Consider the following 17,308-nt stretch of genomic DNA (forward strand, 5'->3'; position numbering starts at 1 on the left):
GGTCCGTCCGCATGTGTCGGGGCCCATAAAAGCCCATGTGATATGCCCAACCTCAAAAACTGAGTGTTGTTTTTGTCTTAATTTGGGCTTTGCCCCCCTCCCCTTGAAAGTCCAGGCTGGATGCTCAATTATGACAAATTACAATGATGATAATTATATAATATTCATTGATCACAATTTTTTTTAAGAATAATTATTGAGTGATCTTTGCAGTTGGCACATCACATCATGCATTGATGTGGTGCACCAGAATCAACGGATTGGGACGGTGTCAAATTATGGTCAGTTGATAAAAATAATTATTGGGTGGTCTTAACACACCACATCATACGTTGATGTAGTGCATCAAAATCAATGAGATAACGTCAATTTACAGACACTTGATAAGAATAATTATCCAATGATCTTGGACCCTTGGCACACCACTTCATATTTTGATACAGTACACCAGAATTAATGAGATGATCTCAATTCACGAACAGTTCATAGTTTTGTTTTTTTATATTTTATTTTATATATCACAAAGAAATACGTTTATCGTAGGAATCGAATATTACACACACATATGCCTAACTCAATCGATTGTCAACCAAGCCAACTCCAACTCTTGTTGATCGAACAATTCATAGTTGGCAAAAGCTGTTCAAAGGATGATCTCTAATATATGTTTTTCCCAATCCGATCGGATTTTCATTTTTTGCAAAAGGAAAATATATCAAAGTACACCTTTCAGTGCAGAGGAGCAACTGTGCAAAATAGATTAATATAGCATCATCAACTCTGTCAAGATCAGAGTAACAAATCCTTCGGTTTTTAGCTTATGAGATACTAGCATACTTCATCTCTGTTCTAGCTGCATTTCACATTATTCCATATTTATACAAACAAACAAAAAAAATTCATGCAAAACCAGAGTCGCATGAATTGCTATCTAGCATTAGCAGAGGATGGAAATTTACAGACCATATTCTATGGAATTCCATTTCTAGCAAAAGGTTTGACAGCTATGGCAGGCCAATTCAAGACGGGAGAAAAAGAGGATCCTCCCCATTCTTGTAGATCTCAAACAACTGCTTGGAATAGCGATCTGCCAAATTTCTGCAGATTTCAACTCCCATGGGGTCATACTCATGCAATTCCTCTACTGATTTCTTTGGATCACTATGAGGATCTCCATTAGTGAGAAACTCAGCCAAAGTACAGCCCCTACAAAGAGGATAATAAATATTAAAGCTAACCAACTCAACGTGTAGGCATGTAGCTCTTCCCAAAATATATGAATGATATAACTTTAGTTAGTAAAAAAATTTCAAGCAACTCTTAGAACCGGATAAAAGTAATGACCATTATTGAGCGTTCAATTCATACCTGGGAGCATCAAATTTGCTGAATCCCCTTCCATTGCTGTGCAATGCTTCCTTGCTAACTTTTTCATCGTTGGTTTGCTGCCGATAGAGAACACAAACAGCCTTCATACACATTTCAGGATCCTTGCCAAAGTCTGCAAGCATGTCTGCTTCAAACTCCCAATTCAACTTCTTATGGTACTTGCTCCGATTAAGTCCAGATATAATCTCACCAAATTCCATGTTTCCATCTGATTCCTCATGTGGCTTACTAGAAGCATCATCAGCATCAGAAACACCAGAACCGTCATCAATAAAATCCTTCATGCTGTCACTCCCACTCTCGGACTCAAACTCCTCAGATTCATCATCTTCAACATTGTCAGTTGTAGGAATTCCTCGATGATAGTTGGCTTCACTGGTCTTATTAGAATACTTTCTTTCTGCCCCACCTTTTCCATCACGTTTTCCCAATGTCACTAACCGCCTTCTCGAACGGGTTTGAATACCAGTGAGATTATCATCCCTGGAAGGTTTAGGAGAAACTGAGCAGCCTTTTGATTGAGAAGTGGCTTGATCAGGGATTTTTTCACGAATATGCATCCTCTTGAGTTGACAAATTGGAACATTATCATCACTGCTCTCAGAATCACTAGTAATAATATTAGCAGCCCGTTTTCTTTTCGGAGTCGAAATACTTGGGGTAGTATTCTTGCAAACATCTATGTCATCCTCAAGATTTATTTCTTTTGTAATACCGTTAGTTCCTCCTAGTAGCTGACTAGAGGTGTGAACCTTTTCATTCCCCTGATTTTCGCAAGCATGTGTTTCAATGTGGAGAGTATTATCAGGTTCCTCATCACTGTCAGAAATATCAATAATGCCAAGGGAAGCGGGTTGATCACCACCTGGTGTCAATGGAGCAATTTTTTTGATGGGGCTTTTTTCCTCTTCAAAGGACAAATTTCTCCTAACCCGTCTACGATGATTCACTTCATTCTCTAAACGGACACATTTCTCTCCTTCATTAACAGAAGCAGGGCGCTTGTGAGAAATGTCCATGTAAGGGGTGCCTGCAACCGAACCAAAAGCACTTGTCGTAAATAAAAGTTTGCATTGCAGCACTGCTAACATATTGTAAAATAACTTTCGTTATCATGTAACGAGAACTTATTTGAACAAACTAAAACTTCAAGCTATATGAAAACCACAGGAGGTTCATCATTTTATAATTAGCATAAACATTGTTACAGTAACTCCACTGAGACTATCATTTTATAATAAGTAACTTAAACACAACTTGGAAATGGACTGTCAGAATGCACCACAAATTCTAATGCCATTACTAGAAAAACTTCATGGTCAAGATAACAATATCTAACCAGGCCAAGGCCTTCAATCAACAGACACGGCTTGGAATTCCCTCAGTCCCAAAGTTCGCTTCTAGTCATATTTAGATCTAACTGATGAGTGAACTTTTCTCGTCTGTTGCAATCAATTAATTGAAATTTCAACTGCAGCTGTGAGGAAAAATTTCCTGGATACCTCCAAATACAAGATAGAACAATGTCTTCAAAGAATTTTCCACATATCTATCATACATATCTACATTCCCTCATTTAGTATTTGAGAGAACATGAAACTAATTTTGAAAAAAAGAGAGATATAGGCTTTTCACCATTGAAGCCAGTATTATTTTGCAAACGACGGATAACAGTAGAAACTAAATTTCTTTGGGAAAAGACAACTAAGTAATTTCATACCTGCCAATATTTGATCCCCAATTCCATTAACAAGAGAATCCATCACTTCCTCTCCAGGCCGGAAATGGCCAAGGCTGCTTCCAACATGTGCACCAGCTTCACTCAATTTCATACCATCAGTCAACTGCGAGATCCTTAACTCCAATTCCCTGTGCTTTTGCATCCAAATCTCCGCCTCACTTTGAGCTCTCTTCTTCTCAACCCCCAGAACATTGTTCTCAATCATCAGCTGAACAACCCTATCCTCCTCCCCCCCTGTTAGATCACCCAATCCCTCAACCTCCCTCTCTCTTCCGCACTCAACCCTGTTTTTATCATGGCATTTGAATCCCTTCAACTCACCCTCTAGGCGAACATTTTCAGCTTCTAATGCCTTAAACTTAGCCTCAAGATCTTCATACTCCCTCTTCCTCACTAGCAGCTTTGACTCCAACTCCGTGCACCGTGCTTCAGCCCTCTTACTTTTCTCTTCCAATTCACTACACCTACAGCCTACTACCTCTTTCTTCCCAAGCGCACCATTGGAAACCCAATCTTCCACTTCCTCCAACTTCACCTCCATGTGTTCAACACTTTCCTCACCGTGCAACTGCCAACTCTCACACTCAAACACTTACATTAAGCGTATTCCCCAATAAGAAACACTGCATCGGAAACCCCAGCAACAGTCATAGCACTACAAGAAAATAAACAAAAAAAAAATCAAATAATTAACTTCTAAAGTTCTATAAAAAAAATTCTTGTCAGAAAATATAAAGATCAACAAGAAAGGAAAAAATAAGAGCAAAAGAGGGGAATCAATTGAAAAACCTAACGCTCTCTCCCTCAATTTGTAAGTAACAACTTCTCGGAAGCCAAACAAACGTTAAATAGCCTAATTAAACGTAGTAAAGGAGAGAAACTAATGAAAGACTTACCTTTTGCTTCTTCCAAAGCTAATTTTTTGCACGATTGAGAGTATCACTAGGGTTTTATGCATTCGCAATGAGTGCGAGGGAAGCCAAGTAGCCAACTGAAAGAACTAGAGAAAAGGCAAAAAGCCGCACCGTCTCGAGTCTTTTGACGTGGACGAACGTAAGATCTGCGCGAACTCCAAACGGTGCCGTATCTTGAAATATTTACTTCTTTTTTTTCAGAAGCATCCACAATGGTGCTATTTGTGCACACACTCTAAATTTCCCTAAATTATATTCTGATGCGGTATGTCTGGAGTTTTCCCTTATCCCACATCGAAAGAGAGGGAGCGAGTCGAGTGCCATATATGCGTGAGGCTTGCCTTTAACTAATACCCAAAGTTTTCGGGTCAGTCTTGTGAAGAGGCTTGGTTCTGGGCCTTGGGTACAACCGACCTAAGTGTGTATTGGGTGTTGGTTGGGCTCGGGTAGATGTTTGCATCATATTCTCTCTTCTCCTCTCTCTTAAGTGACACAATTTAATTGGGTGAATGGGTTCCACAACCTACACTATTCATCAACACTCCATATATTCCAACACTCTATACTCATTTTCTTTATTTTCTCTCTCTTCCTTTTCATCATTTCTCTTCTATTTTTCATCACTTCTCTCTTCATTTTCATTTTCTCTCTCTTTCTTTCAATCATCTCTCTCTTACTTTTCATCACATCTCTCTTTCTTTTTCATCATCTCTCTTCACTATTCATTAATTACCATACACTTTAAAGATCAAGTATGGACTAATTTTTCAAGTGTCATTTTTTATCACAAGTGTGCATGTAGTGCTTAACTTATCAAGAAAGTATCATCTCAAGTATCCATTATGAACATCTAGCACTTAATTTATCAATAAAGTATCATCTCAAACATTTTAAAATCATCCCATTGTAGATGCTCTAAACGGTACTGTTTTTAACAGGATTGAAATTTTAATTTTCTTTCCTAGAGCGCCACGTCAGTTTAACATGGCCACGCTTTATTAGTTTATTTGATATGAAAAATGACATACATACATAATTTTTCAGTTACATAATATACATAATCTATGTGACATGTCAACTAGGCATGCCACATAGATATATTGACACAAAACCCTAAATATTCACTTTTTCCCCCGCTTCTCTCTCCTCTATTAGTAGTAAAATACACTGCTAATACGTAATGCATTAAATACTGGAAAACAAATACACTATCAAAAACATAATGTAATAAGGTACTGCATGATAACAATCGAACTTGCCAAAAATGGGAAACAAGTACACTGTCAAAACATAATGTAATAAGTCATTACCATGATTAGCTTGGTTAAATACATTGATAAGTTGTAATGCACTAACAACTAAGAAACAAATACACTGTAAAATTATCATGCCCATCGGCACCAATGACAAATGAATTCTAACTCTTGTTCGATCGAATTTCAGCAATATCATTAATCTCTAGTTGCATTTTCACACTCGGTTTATTTCCCTGTTACACACGAAGAATCTAGAATGACTAAGACTTAGATCGTGGTTGTGGATATCTTCAAACAATGTAATCTTCCACTTCCCATCGACGAAAAGTCTACCAACAAGCCTCGCCTTGTTATCGAACCTCCCGCATGTAAATAGCAGATATTTGTAATCACCATTCGCATCCTTCGTTATTGACCTCCTCTTGATTGAAAACCCATTTCTTCACTACAAAACAATATTGAAACAGACATTTGTTTGATAAATACATAAATTTACTGATTGATAATGTAATAACTCATATAATATCAACACCAAAATGAAATGACTCTGTCATTTTTACACTATCATACTAGAGTGTAATAACTCAATGCCATAAAAAAGTGAAACCAATTTATTTAAGGAAAATGACTATGTAATAAACAGCGGCGCTAAATACATTGGTAATTCGTAATGCATTATAAACTGGAAAACAAATACATTGTCAAAAATATAATGTAATATTTTATAAACAACAAATGAAAGGTAAAATTACTCGGATATAATTAAACCAAATACATTACACAGCGTAGTAGTGTAATCAAATTTTTGACCAATATGAAGACCACACACTATCGAACTACACTATATACCTAAATACACTTCCATTAAGCATGAATAAAATATCACAAAACACAAACCAATGCATTATAACAGTTGAAACCCATCAAGTATGTAAACAGAACCATTCAAGCCAAATACATTATTTAATTGGTAGTGTATAGTTCTATCAATGTTCATAACTACAAATTTTACTAGCTTTGTCCATACTTCAAATTACTCACAACAAATACATTAGAGTGGTTCTAGCCTTGTTCATACATACAAAAATTTTACCAACAGAGTATATCCAAACAAGACAATATTGAACATATGTTAAAAACATTATCCATACTGACAGTGAACTAATCGAACCCATCAAGCAAGGAAACTAACATATTCAATGCAACTACATTATGGGAACTTACAGTGTATGTAATATTTTGGTTTTGTATAAAACAAATGCATTACTAAAATGAAAGTGTAATCAAATATTTTGTGGAACCAATAAATCACCAATCCAGGACACCATGACGAGAAGCATCCCAACAACATACACTATATGCTAAATACACTATGTTCTAAATACATTATTTGTAAAATACAGTATCTGGTAAGCTAAGCAAGAAACAAACCATGAAAAAAAATAATTACACTTTTCATTATGACAATGCAATAACCCACTATCAAGCTTCACAAGTAATCCATAAGATGTTCAATCAATAGAAAAAGCTAAATATACTGCCAAATGTATAATGTAATAACGCACTGGAGCATACCTTCAACGTGGGTCTCCGATTCCGGTGGCCGTTTCGGTCGACGAATGGCTGGGCTAAGTGCTCCTCATGTAGGGGAGTTCATTGGTGGCGTCGGGTTGCCAAACCGACATCGGAATCAGCCGGATCTATGAATTTTGTTCGGTGGATACCCATGGCTTCATGGTGGATTTCCGACAAAATCAACAATCGGTGACGGCAAGGGGTGACTGGGCATTGCTCCTGGGGGCCGGACGATTCTTTTGGCGGCAGCGGCGATTATATCGGTGACCGGAAGTTGGAAGTCCGGTTTTGGCCGTGAGAGAAGAAAAGAGAATCGTGTGAGAGAGAGGAGAGGAGAGATAGAGGAGAGAGAAAAGTGAGACATGAGGAGAGAGAAAAGTGACTTGTAGGTTTGATTTTTGAAATTTAAAATTTAAAATTGCCTAATCATTTGCTTATATGGCATGTCATGTCATTATGTATACTTATGTATATCAATCTCATGTATGTTTATCATAACCGATTTGATATTGATAAACCGACCCAGAATTCCCTGTTGCAGTGATGGGCCAGATCCACGATAGTTTTCTCACGAAGCCCAATAAACATTTCACCTTGCCGGCTAGCCCTCTCACATTCGTGCGCCAAGCCCCATTAAGTATAAAGCAACAACGAAAAATTGGAAGTGACCCATTTGTCCTTTTGACCAAGTCCAAGTTTTCTTTATTACTCAGTTGAAAACAAAAAGGAGTTTCAAAAAAGTTCTAGATCCTAAAGACTTAAAAAAGAGTCTCTACACGGCTAAGGTCCACAATCTGGGCCTACCATCCCAACGACAGAAGACCTTTTTTGTGGCTTCCATCTAATTGCTTCGCTGCTACTTCTCCATGACTCGGTAAACCCTCTCAATTCCACTTTCTCTTTTGGAAAGATAACACACAACTTCCTTCCTTCATGTTCTACTTTCCCACAAAACACACTATACTTTTTTCTTTCCCAATCATTGAATTTGAATTGGTCAAAAAAAAGCCAGTAGATGAATGATGATGAACACATAGATATTAGGTGAGTTGAGGTGTGGTGCTGTGAGGTATAAAACTGTGGTGCTGTGAGGTGAGTTGAAACGCAAAAAGCTGTTTGGCGTATAATTTTTAAAACTGTGGTGTGGTGCGGTGTGGTGCTGTGAGGTGCGTTTGGCGTATCTAAATTACGGTTATATTAGATAACTAATAATATTAATATAAAATCACTTAAGGTTTACCTTGTACATTAATCTAAAATAAAATAATTGCCCTAATTTGATTACGTAGGACAAGTCAACATATATTGTAAGTGTTTGGGAGTGTGGTGAGGTGTGCTGAGGTGTTGTGAGGTAAAAAGTTGTGGTGCTGTGAGGTGAGTTGGAACGCAAAAGCTGTTTGGCGTGTCACAAAAAACTGTGGTGCTGTGAGATGTGTTGGAACTGAACACAATTGCAACACACTGACAAACTCATACAGTGCCTAATTGAACAGTGGCACCGCATGATCCACCTGATCCTTTGTTTGGGCTTGGGCCCTGTTGTAGTCCTGGCCCATCCCTCTAGAACCCATATATGCGAAGTGGGTATCATTTCCACAACGAGCCCGCGTAACGAGGTTTCAAGATTCTTGTCTGATCATGCATGCTTCTTTGACTTCCAGTCATTCATAGTGCTTTGTTTTCTTTTTTCTTTTCTTTTTTATCGTCTTAAAGAAAAAACAATCCTTTCATACATACATACATACATACATACATATATATATACCTCCATAGTCTCGTCCAAAATTGAAAATATTAGTGACCGTTATTATGTTCATGGGAGAATCATCGAACAGTCTAAAATAATTGATAGTATCTAAATTAAATAACTGAAACTATTATGTTCACGGATAGACATGATGAAATGCAAGAAGTATAGATTAATGCCCATTATTTAGCAACTGATTGAGTATCTTTTTTTTAATGAGGAGCTCATCCAAGAGTCCATGCCAAATGATATCGATAAATCCGTGAGTAATATCTAATTATCACTTTGACGTGTTGGAGTTGGATTTTCTAACATGTATCGGACTGAATACTTGGTCCATTTGAACATGATCCTTTACTCGTGTCGCTTGTTAGGCTTCGTATAACTGAACCCACAAGTGTCAGAGAGTATCAAGACTTGTAGTCCACATCAAATAGACATAACCCAATTGAGTTCTATATAAACAGAGATTAAGCTCATTTCAAACAGGCGATGCATTTTCTAAGTTTAAGTACTTCAACAACAACTCAAAAAAATCCGTGTAGGTTTTTGGCCCAGAACGAATAATTTTACTTTGACTTGTGTTTAGAGAGGTTGGAGTGTCCCTTCATGGTTGAATCAACGTTTAAGTTAACTCATTGAATTAATTTCATTGTCAATAATTAGTTAGAGATTAGTGATGGAGTTTGATTCGAGTTAATCAATAAATATTAGTTAACAACTACCATTAGTCTCGTCATTTAATAATAATAATCGACGTTTCAACGGGGTTAAATCAACGTATCAGAAGTGAAGTTGGTCAGCAATTGGACTTTCCAATGTATACTATTAACTTTGAATATCATTTGGTATGACCAAAGACCAGTCTTATAACTAAGAATTTCTCGGTCAAACTTTTTCTTTCATACCTCTGATTCTCTGAATCTCTCTCTATCTCGTTTCTTCAATTCAAAAAGACCCATACCCATGTATATAACCATATATACAAACCTTCTATTACTTGCACACATATCCATTTATTCCACAACATAGAAAGCTCATCATTAATCATAAACCAAACCCATTTTCCTTTTTACGTTAGTTTTGGTATCTGATCCTGAATTTTCCCAGCAAACCAAGATTCAAACTTGTCTTCTTCATGTTCTTCAATTATTTCACTTCTTTAGTGGCCATGAACCACCTTCAATAGATATTCAATAGTATATCTATACATATCAAGAACAAATTAAAATGGGCGATTGGGAGCAAAAGAAGCATTTAATAAATGAGCTTGCAGAAGGGAGAGAGCTAGCAAAGCAACTCCAAAGCCATCTGAATCTTCCTTCTTCGCCAAATGAAAATGGAGAAGTTTTAGTTCAGAAGATTATAGCTACGTACGAGAAGGCGCTTTCTATGCTGAACTGTAGTGTTGGTACCTCATCAACAGTACCAGGAGCTGCTGCAATTGGCTTTTCTGAATCACCTCCTTCACTAAATGGAAGTCCCAGGAGCGATCAAGACTCCGATCCCGAGCACCGAAATGCTGGGTTGGGGAAGAGGTTTATATACATTTTCCATTTGTGTTGGGTTGGGTTGAATTGGTAATTTAATAATATGTATGTAATATTTTGATTATTGATGTGCTTTATTTGTTGCAGAAAGAGCATGCAAAAATGGACTAAACAAGTGAGAGTTAGCCCAGGAATGGGAATAGAAGGCCCTCTTGAAGATGGGTTTAGCTGGAGAAAATATGGCCAGAAGGACATTCTTGGAGCTAAACATCCTAGGTACTTTTTTTTATTTTTTATTTTTTTATGGCACCATAAAACTCACACACATAAAACAATATACATTCACAAATTATACATAAATATATTGTCCACTGGATTCGAAACCCGCTCCGTTTAGATACACGAATGGCTAACCAACATATATATGCTTTGACCATTTCATTGGTAAAACTTGTCGTTATGGTCAAAAAGTTCATTAAGGAAAGCTAAAAAAAAAGCGTGCATCAGTAGTGGGTATTTGACAATGGACTTGCTTCCACTGAAGAAGCAACTCTAAACTTGCTGGGCATTTTCAAGTCACATATTTTCTACAATATTGTACATTTTTTAAATTAAACTTGGTAACTAATTACGACAAAGATGAATTGTTTTTAATTTGCATATATATATATATATATGTATATATTTCAGAGCATACTACAGATGCACTCACCGACCAGTCCGAGGCTGTTTAGCCACAAAACAAGTGCAAAGATCAGATGAAGACCCAACAATCTTGGAATTTACCTACAGAGGAAGGCACACTTGCAAACAATCTACCATTAATTCATCAACTCATTCACCACCACCACCACCACAACAAAACCAGTCCGAAGAGCAGCTGCTACTCATGAACTACCTTTGTCCTGAAAACCAATTTTTCCCTGTCCAAAACAATCTGGCTGAGGATTTCGCACCTTCATTTCTGTCTCCTGCAACATCTGGAACCGGCTATTTCTCGGTGTCCCCGAATGGGTTAAATACCAGTCATCAGAACTTTCAGAGTAACGAGGCTGATCAGTTCAGTGAGATTTTCTCTTCATCGGCTGCAACTTCAGGTACTAATTCTCCCACAATTGGTTTGGATTTCCAATTTGGGAATGCTAATCAGTTTGATACCCACTTTACATTTGACCATCCTGGATCCCTTTCCTGATTCAATTCACAGTTTGGAGATGTGAACAAACTGCAGATAGCATCATGGTGTTTCACTTGTTAAGCATATAAGCAATTGTATTAGTTTCTGTCTGATGACGATGAAAGCTAGCCAAGTGTGAGCTAGGTCTTATCTTTAATGGCAAATTCTAGTGATATTACAACTTCACAATAAGCAATCGAAGAAGCACATCTTCAACTTAAAGGATTTCATATGCATAATGTGGAGTCACAAATTCACTTAAATAATGTACATCGAACTTAGCAGATGAGATAATTTGAATACCAACTATTGGTATCGTTATCATTTTTGTTGCTGAACCGAGGACTCTGTATCGATTTAAAAGAACCAAATTTGAAGAGTGTAAAGCTTTGGACCTACAACAAACGAAGGCCCGTTGGGCTAACTTGGGCATAAAAGCCCAGCGAAGTTTAGTATTGGGCAGGAAATTATGGCCCATTAAAGGAAAGTTTTATCTAGCTATGGCCCGATTCTAGGCTCAAACTTTCAATTATGTTTTACCAGCCCATCCCAACTAAACTGAATGTCCAACGCAGTTTCTTTCTTTAACTAAGGCTCGGCTTGAGGCCCAAGACTTCAATTAGACCGCCATAAACCAGGCCCGTCTTTTAGGATAGAAGACCAGCCCAGCTCAGCCCCACTGAATTGAATATCGAATACAGTTAGTTTGACTCGTAGTTGAAAGTTGAAAGCTTCAAGAGCTAGAGCCTAAAAGGTCCAAACCAATAAATTCTCCACTGAGTCTGCTGGTCCAGGCCCAATTAAGGCCCCCCAATCATTCTCGTGCCAGTTTCCGTGCCCGATCTGATCTCTGTGTCTGAATTCTGAAATCTCTGGAACACTAACAGAACCCTACATATATTGAGTAAAACTAATTAAAATGGAAAAAAAGTAATATGTTGGATTTATAATTCAATTAATTAAAAACTGACTGAAATTGAGATTTTGATCGAAGTGATGATAAATAAAAGTGGTCGTTTTCCTCAACCAGGGGCGGTGGCACTTGTTGTTAAGCTCTCTGTAGACTAATTTGGCCCACACTAGATCTATATGACTATATGAGTGTCTTTTTCTTCGGAGGTAATGATCACAAAGCTACAGACTAGATCCAAGTTTGTCAAGTAATCATAACAACAAGTGCAGTTGAGGGTTTTGTAATCAATTCCAAGAAAGGTAAGTTTATAATGTTGCATGTCGCACAATCAAAATGTATGGGAAAAAATAATTAATTGTGGGGACCTTGGCTATGAAGTAGAGAGACAATTAGGATGGTGATGAAGAAGAACCCTAGGAAGATACTCTAGAAACGATTAATTTTTTTTTTTTGAGTACAAGTACAAACACAATATACGACACACCACCAGATCAAGCCTAAGAAAGTACATGTGTTAACAAGCCTCACGCAGGAGGCACAAATCAAGCCCACGCAAGGGTAAACTATCATCAAGCCCACGCAGGGGCAAACTATCAAGCCCACGTAGGGGCAGACGAAGCCCACACACCTCCTTGTAAATATTCGGAGGAGGTGAGACTAGAACCCATCACCTCAGTCAGGGACATGCAAAGTCATTGCCACTCAACCAATGGCTCATTTGCCTCTAAAAACGATTAATTATATTAAGAATATAGGGAAATTATTTTTTCTAAGCATTTGGTGATAGGTGTGAATCTCTCTCGGCCAAACTGTATGGATTTGGGGTCCTGTTCGATTTCTACTATAAGCAATATCCTTGTGGCCATGCGCTGAATTTTGGCTCAACTTATGATGTCGTCGGATGAGATATTTATGTGCATGAGGGCCTGACGGCCCAAGCTTAAATCCATATAGGATGTCCAAAGGGCAGGCATATACCCTTGTGGCCAAGCATTGGATATTGGCCTAATTTATCTAGTCGTCATGTGAGAAATTTCTATACGTGAGAGCCTAACGGTATGAGCTTAAGTCGCCCTTATTGGATGTCAAAAGGGAATAAATATATACCCTTGTGACCACGCACTAGATATTGACCTAATTAATCCGTCGTCATGTGATAAATTTCTATGCGTGAGAGCTTGATTGTCCGAGCTTAGTTCATATTGGATGTGCAAGGATAAGATATATGGTTTAATTGTCGGTTATTTTTTTAAAAAAAAAATTCATGTTTTCTTCGAATTTGTATTGATACCAATCATGTAATTTCAGCATTATTTAGAACAAGATATATACATAAATTTAATTGGAATGAAGTCAAGAATTTGCTAATGTTGTGGAAGAGATCGAGGAATAAATCAATCGAAATTCGGGGAATTGGAAAGAACAACAAATGCATTAATGGTGAAATTGAAAAAACTTTGAGACTTCTCAATTACTACAATATATAATTAAGAGGGGGTTACCCTAACTAATTAAAAGTCTAAAACAGGTCATGAACTAATCTAAAATGATAACATTAATTAGCAGTATGATATAGGAATGCTAGCTATGAGAAATGAATCTCAACTACTCGTGCATCCTATTTTATTGGTACAATTAATTGACTAGAAATTAAAGAAACAGTGAGATATCGGCAGATTCAATTGTTAGATTGGGATGATCACTTGGAACTTGTAACCTAATTAGCAGAATGTCTGCTGGATTTGTTGTGCAAGCTCCTCTGCACTAAGTTGGCATTCAATTCCAATCTGTTAAGAAGAAGTAGACATCATATATGCAATCATTAGCTTCATTAAATCTCTAATTTAATCACCATAGAAAAAAAAAAAAACCAAAAGGAAATTCAATTAATAAACTCAAACTTAATGAAGACTTTTTTTAACCGAAAACAACTCAATAGGTATGTCATTTTGGACCTCCACTGATCGAGCCCAAATTCATGTTGGGCTAGGGATACGCAAAACCGTTCAATAGATTAGTTGGGGGCCGAGGCCCAATCAAACCACTTGAAAATAGTCACCTAATTTATAATCGAATTATCTATTTCGGGCGAAATTCTTTACACCATAAATCAGAAAAGATAACCAGATAGGCTATCCCTAGTGGTTGAGATGAAGACACAAATTTTCAGAGATACAGGTTGTGATTTTCAAGACATGCAATAATCTTGTACCAGCCAAAGCGACCAATCCAGTCCAACAATTTTCAAAAGTTTTATTATATCACAAAATGGGTATATAATAAATAATTAAGTAATTTAAATGCACCAATTGAAAAACAAATTACCTTGATAGTGAAAGAGTTAAGCAGGGTTTCATCAACAGTGTTAACGTTGACATGTAGGATTTCAAGTGAGAGATCTTCAAGGGCTGAGATTATCTTGACAGCTTGACCAGGAATCCTAGGAGAGACAGTCTTCAACACAAGGTTAGGTCCAGAGAACTTCACCTCCACATCAGCAATGGCAGACTTGGAATTTGCAACTAGTTCATTTTCAATGGAGGAAGATGAAGAAGAAGCAGTTGGAGATGGTGAAAGGTTAAAACCTGCTGCTGCTGCTGGCGGTGGTTGCAACCTAGGCCTGTATGGGCTGGTGGGTGTTGGGGTTCTTGGGCTTATTGGAAGGTTAAGTCTTGGACTTAATGGTGGTTTTCTAGGGCTAAGTGGTGAGAGAACTCTTGGACTTGAAACAATTCTAGGGCTTAGAACTTCACTGTAAACCTTTCTTTGCTTCTTGGCCTCAAGTGACTGTAGAATTTGTTGCAACTCATTGATGTAGTCAACAACTCCTCCAATTATCGATGCTTGATCTCCCTAACAATTAAGAATATATGAAAATAAACCATATTAGTGTTAGGTATAAACACTATCTTTCGGATTGGGGTAAGCTGCTCTTCTAAAAGAAGAATAACTCCTCATTTTTGTTACCTTTTGATATTGTTTCAAAATTTTTGGAAAAAATAAATAAATGAGACGTATCAATGATTTTGAATTTAATGGTGTATTTTATGTTGATTAGAAAAACCAAATTCATTAAAAATCTGAATGGTTCTATACCATTATTTGCTAACATCTTCTTTTTTTTAAAGAAAAAATATCTAATAGTTGAATATATGATCTAACGGTTAAAATCTTACATACTTTCTATTTATTATTTTTGAGATTTTTTGAAAAAAATATTTTTACCTCAAAAAATGAGGAAAAGGAGGGTGGCTAGCGTACCCCTATCCCATCTATTATGGATATTACAGTACTATTTGGTATTTTTGTCTTTCTCGCAATTAAAGGATACAATGATTATTCGTGTAATACCCATTTTAGGGCTTGAAGATATAAGACAAAAACCACATACACATGATTTCTACAGTTCTTATTAAGTAATCAAGCAAAAAAATTCTTTTTTTTTTTGAGGATTATGCAATTATATTTGAAGTTTTTTCAATGAACTCTTTTGCATTTGGTGCAAGTGATGAGTAACCTAGCTACAAATAGTATTATAGTAGGAGTAGATCTAGAAATGCTTACTCTTTTCACATAAAAACAAGGCATGAGTGACCTTAAAATCGACAAGTGCTCGTTCATTTGCTTTCTTCTGTTACGCTCCACGGTTATATGAGACATCCTTTGTTGTCCATCTTGGTTTCCTTCTTGGTCCGAAGAAGCTACTCCATTACTTGCAACTTTCTGTCTCTTGCTTTTCGGCCAACTTTCGAGCTCACTCTCCGATTCTTGAAACGAAGAATTGGACTTCTGCGACACCAATCTACCCACCTCTCCATTGTTGTCTTCAGAGGGTGTCACCGGAGGAAATTGCTCAAAACTTTCTAAACTCTCGAAGATACTCAGCAAATCATCTTCGGCAAGTTCTGGGTCGTCAAAGAAATCGGAGAAGCTGTCACCCATTTTCCCTAGAAAGTGGTGGAAAATTGGTGATTGAGGAGGGGAAATAAAGAAGATGTGAATTATGAAGGCAAGAGACAAAGATGGCAAAAAAGGAGTAGATATGAAAGGGACTAAACTATCACCATCAACTCTATTATTTGGTGGTTGGATTGATCTGAGATATATGTTAGGCACGGTAAATCCGGGAGGTTTGAGAAGCGCTGGATCTGAAAACTGAAAATGGAGAGACGTTAGGAAGAGAGAGAGGGTTGCAAGAAAACGGAGCAAGTTAAGGAAGAACATATAGTGGAGGTGTATTACAGACTGTTTATGTCTTGAGAATGTGAGATGATACTTAAAATACACAGACCATGGTAATAAATTCTTGACATGTATTCATTTATGTTCCAAAAATACTATACATACATACATATATATATACATATATATGTTTGTTTACAAGTTTTCTCAATGCTTGGTGAATCTCTCCGAGGTCAAACATATGGATTCGGGAAGTTCTGAATTTGATTCTTACTAGGAACAATTTCTTTGAGGCCATGTGTTAAGTTTTCACCTAACTTACTCTGTCGTTAGGTGAGAACTTACGTGCGAGCGGACCTGAGGACTTGAGTTCAGACTCATATCAAACGTTCAAAGACCAAATTTGTATGGTTTCTTTCTTGGTTACTAAGTAAAAGATTTTCTCAATACTCCACTAAGTCTGCTTCTACTACTGGTTTTTTTAAACAAAATAAATTAAATTGACTATTTAGATCTTCAATTAAACAAATTAAGTTAGAAGAGTGTTGGGTTTGACCTCTGTCGCAAATATCAACACAAGTTGCATGAAGTTACTTTACAAAAAACCTAGCCATACAGTCCCAAATTAAAGACAGTTTATCCACATTTTGAGGACAAATAAATATTACGTAATTAGATGGTTATTCTCATTAATCAATTAATTAGATTTAAGAAAGATTAGTCTACTCAAAGTAAATGGAAAGGACGTATATATTTCATGTTTCTTTGTTATTACTATGGGCTTACTAATAAGTGTACGTATATCATAGAGACTGGAGCCAAAAAGCCTTGATGTGTGATTTGAAATCACTAACGTACATAGGAGTTATATATATATATGCAGTTTCACCAGGCTTTGTCGAGCCCCAAGTTCATAGGTTCCAG

General features: G+C 37.0%; 3 protein-coding genes across 3 annotated transcripts; 1 reads left to right on the forward strand and 2 right to left on the reverse strand.

Moving 5' to 3' along the window:
• Nucleotides 1-733: 733 nt before the first annotated feature.
• On the reverse strand, nucleotides 734-4,181 carry LOC119984605. The gene is made up of 4 exons (XM_038828634.1): nucleotides 4,027-4,181; nucleotides 3,110-3,785; nucleotides 1,369-2,419; nucleotides 734-1,206 (listed from the first exon to the last, which is right to left on the reverse strand). The coding sequence occupies exons 2-4, from the start codon at nucleotides 3,669-3,671 to the stop codon at nucleotides 1,020-1,022; spliced, it is 1,800 nt and encodes a 599-aa protein (XP_038684562.1). The 5' UTR covers nucleotides 3,672-3,785; nucleotides 4,027-4,181; the 3' UTR covers nucleotides 734-1,019.
• A 4,453-nt stretch (nucleotides 4,182-8,634) lies between these two features.
• Nucleotides 8,635-11,511, forward strand: LOC119983685 (probable WRKY transcription factor 53). The gene is made up of 3 exons (XM_038827376.1): nucleotides 8,635-10,160; nucleotides 10,260-10,388; nucleotides 10,803-11,511. Exons 1-3 carry the CDS (start codon nucleotides 9,853-9,855, stop codon nucleotides 11,305-11,307), a joined length of 942 nt encoding a protein of 313 aa, XP_038683304.1. The 5' UTR covers nucleotides 8,635-9,852; the 3' UTR covers nucleotides 11,308-11,511.
• A 2,202-nt stretch (nucleotides 11,512-13,713) lies between these two features.
• Nucleotides 13,714-16,400, reverse strand: LOC119984836 (transcription factor SPEECHLESS-like). Its single transcript, XM_038828968.1, has 3 exons — nucleotides 15,767-16,400; nucleotides 14,528-15,055; nucleotides 13,714-13,989 (listed from the first exon to the last, which is right to left on the reverse strand). Exons 1-3 carry the CDS (start codon nucleotides 16,142-16,144, stop codon nucleotides 13,924-13,926), a joined length of 972 nt encoding a protein of 323 aa, XP_038684896.1. The 5' UTR covers nucleotides 16,145-16,400; the 3' UTR covers nucleotides 13,714-13,923.
• Between the last annotated feature and the right edge of the window lie 908 nt (nucleotides 16,401-17,308).

This window comes from Tripterygium wilfordii, chromosome 18 (assembly GCF_013401445.1).
Source record: "Tripterygium wilfordii isolate XIE 37 chromosome 18, ASM1340144v1, whole genome shotgun sequence".
Lineage (NCBI taxonomy): Eukaryota > Viridiplantae > Streptophyta > Magnoliopsida > Celastrales > Celastraceae > Tripterygium > Tripterygium wilfordii.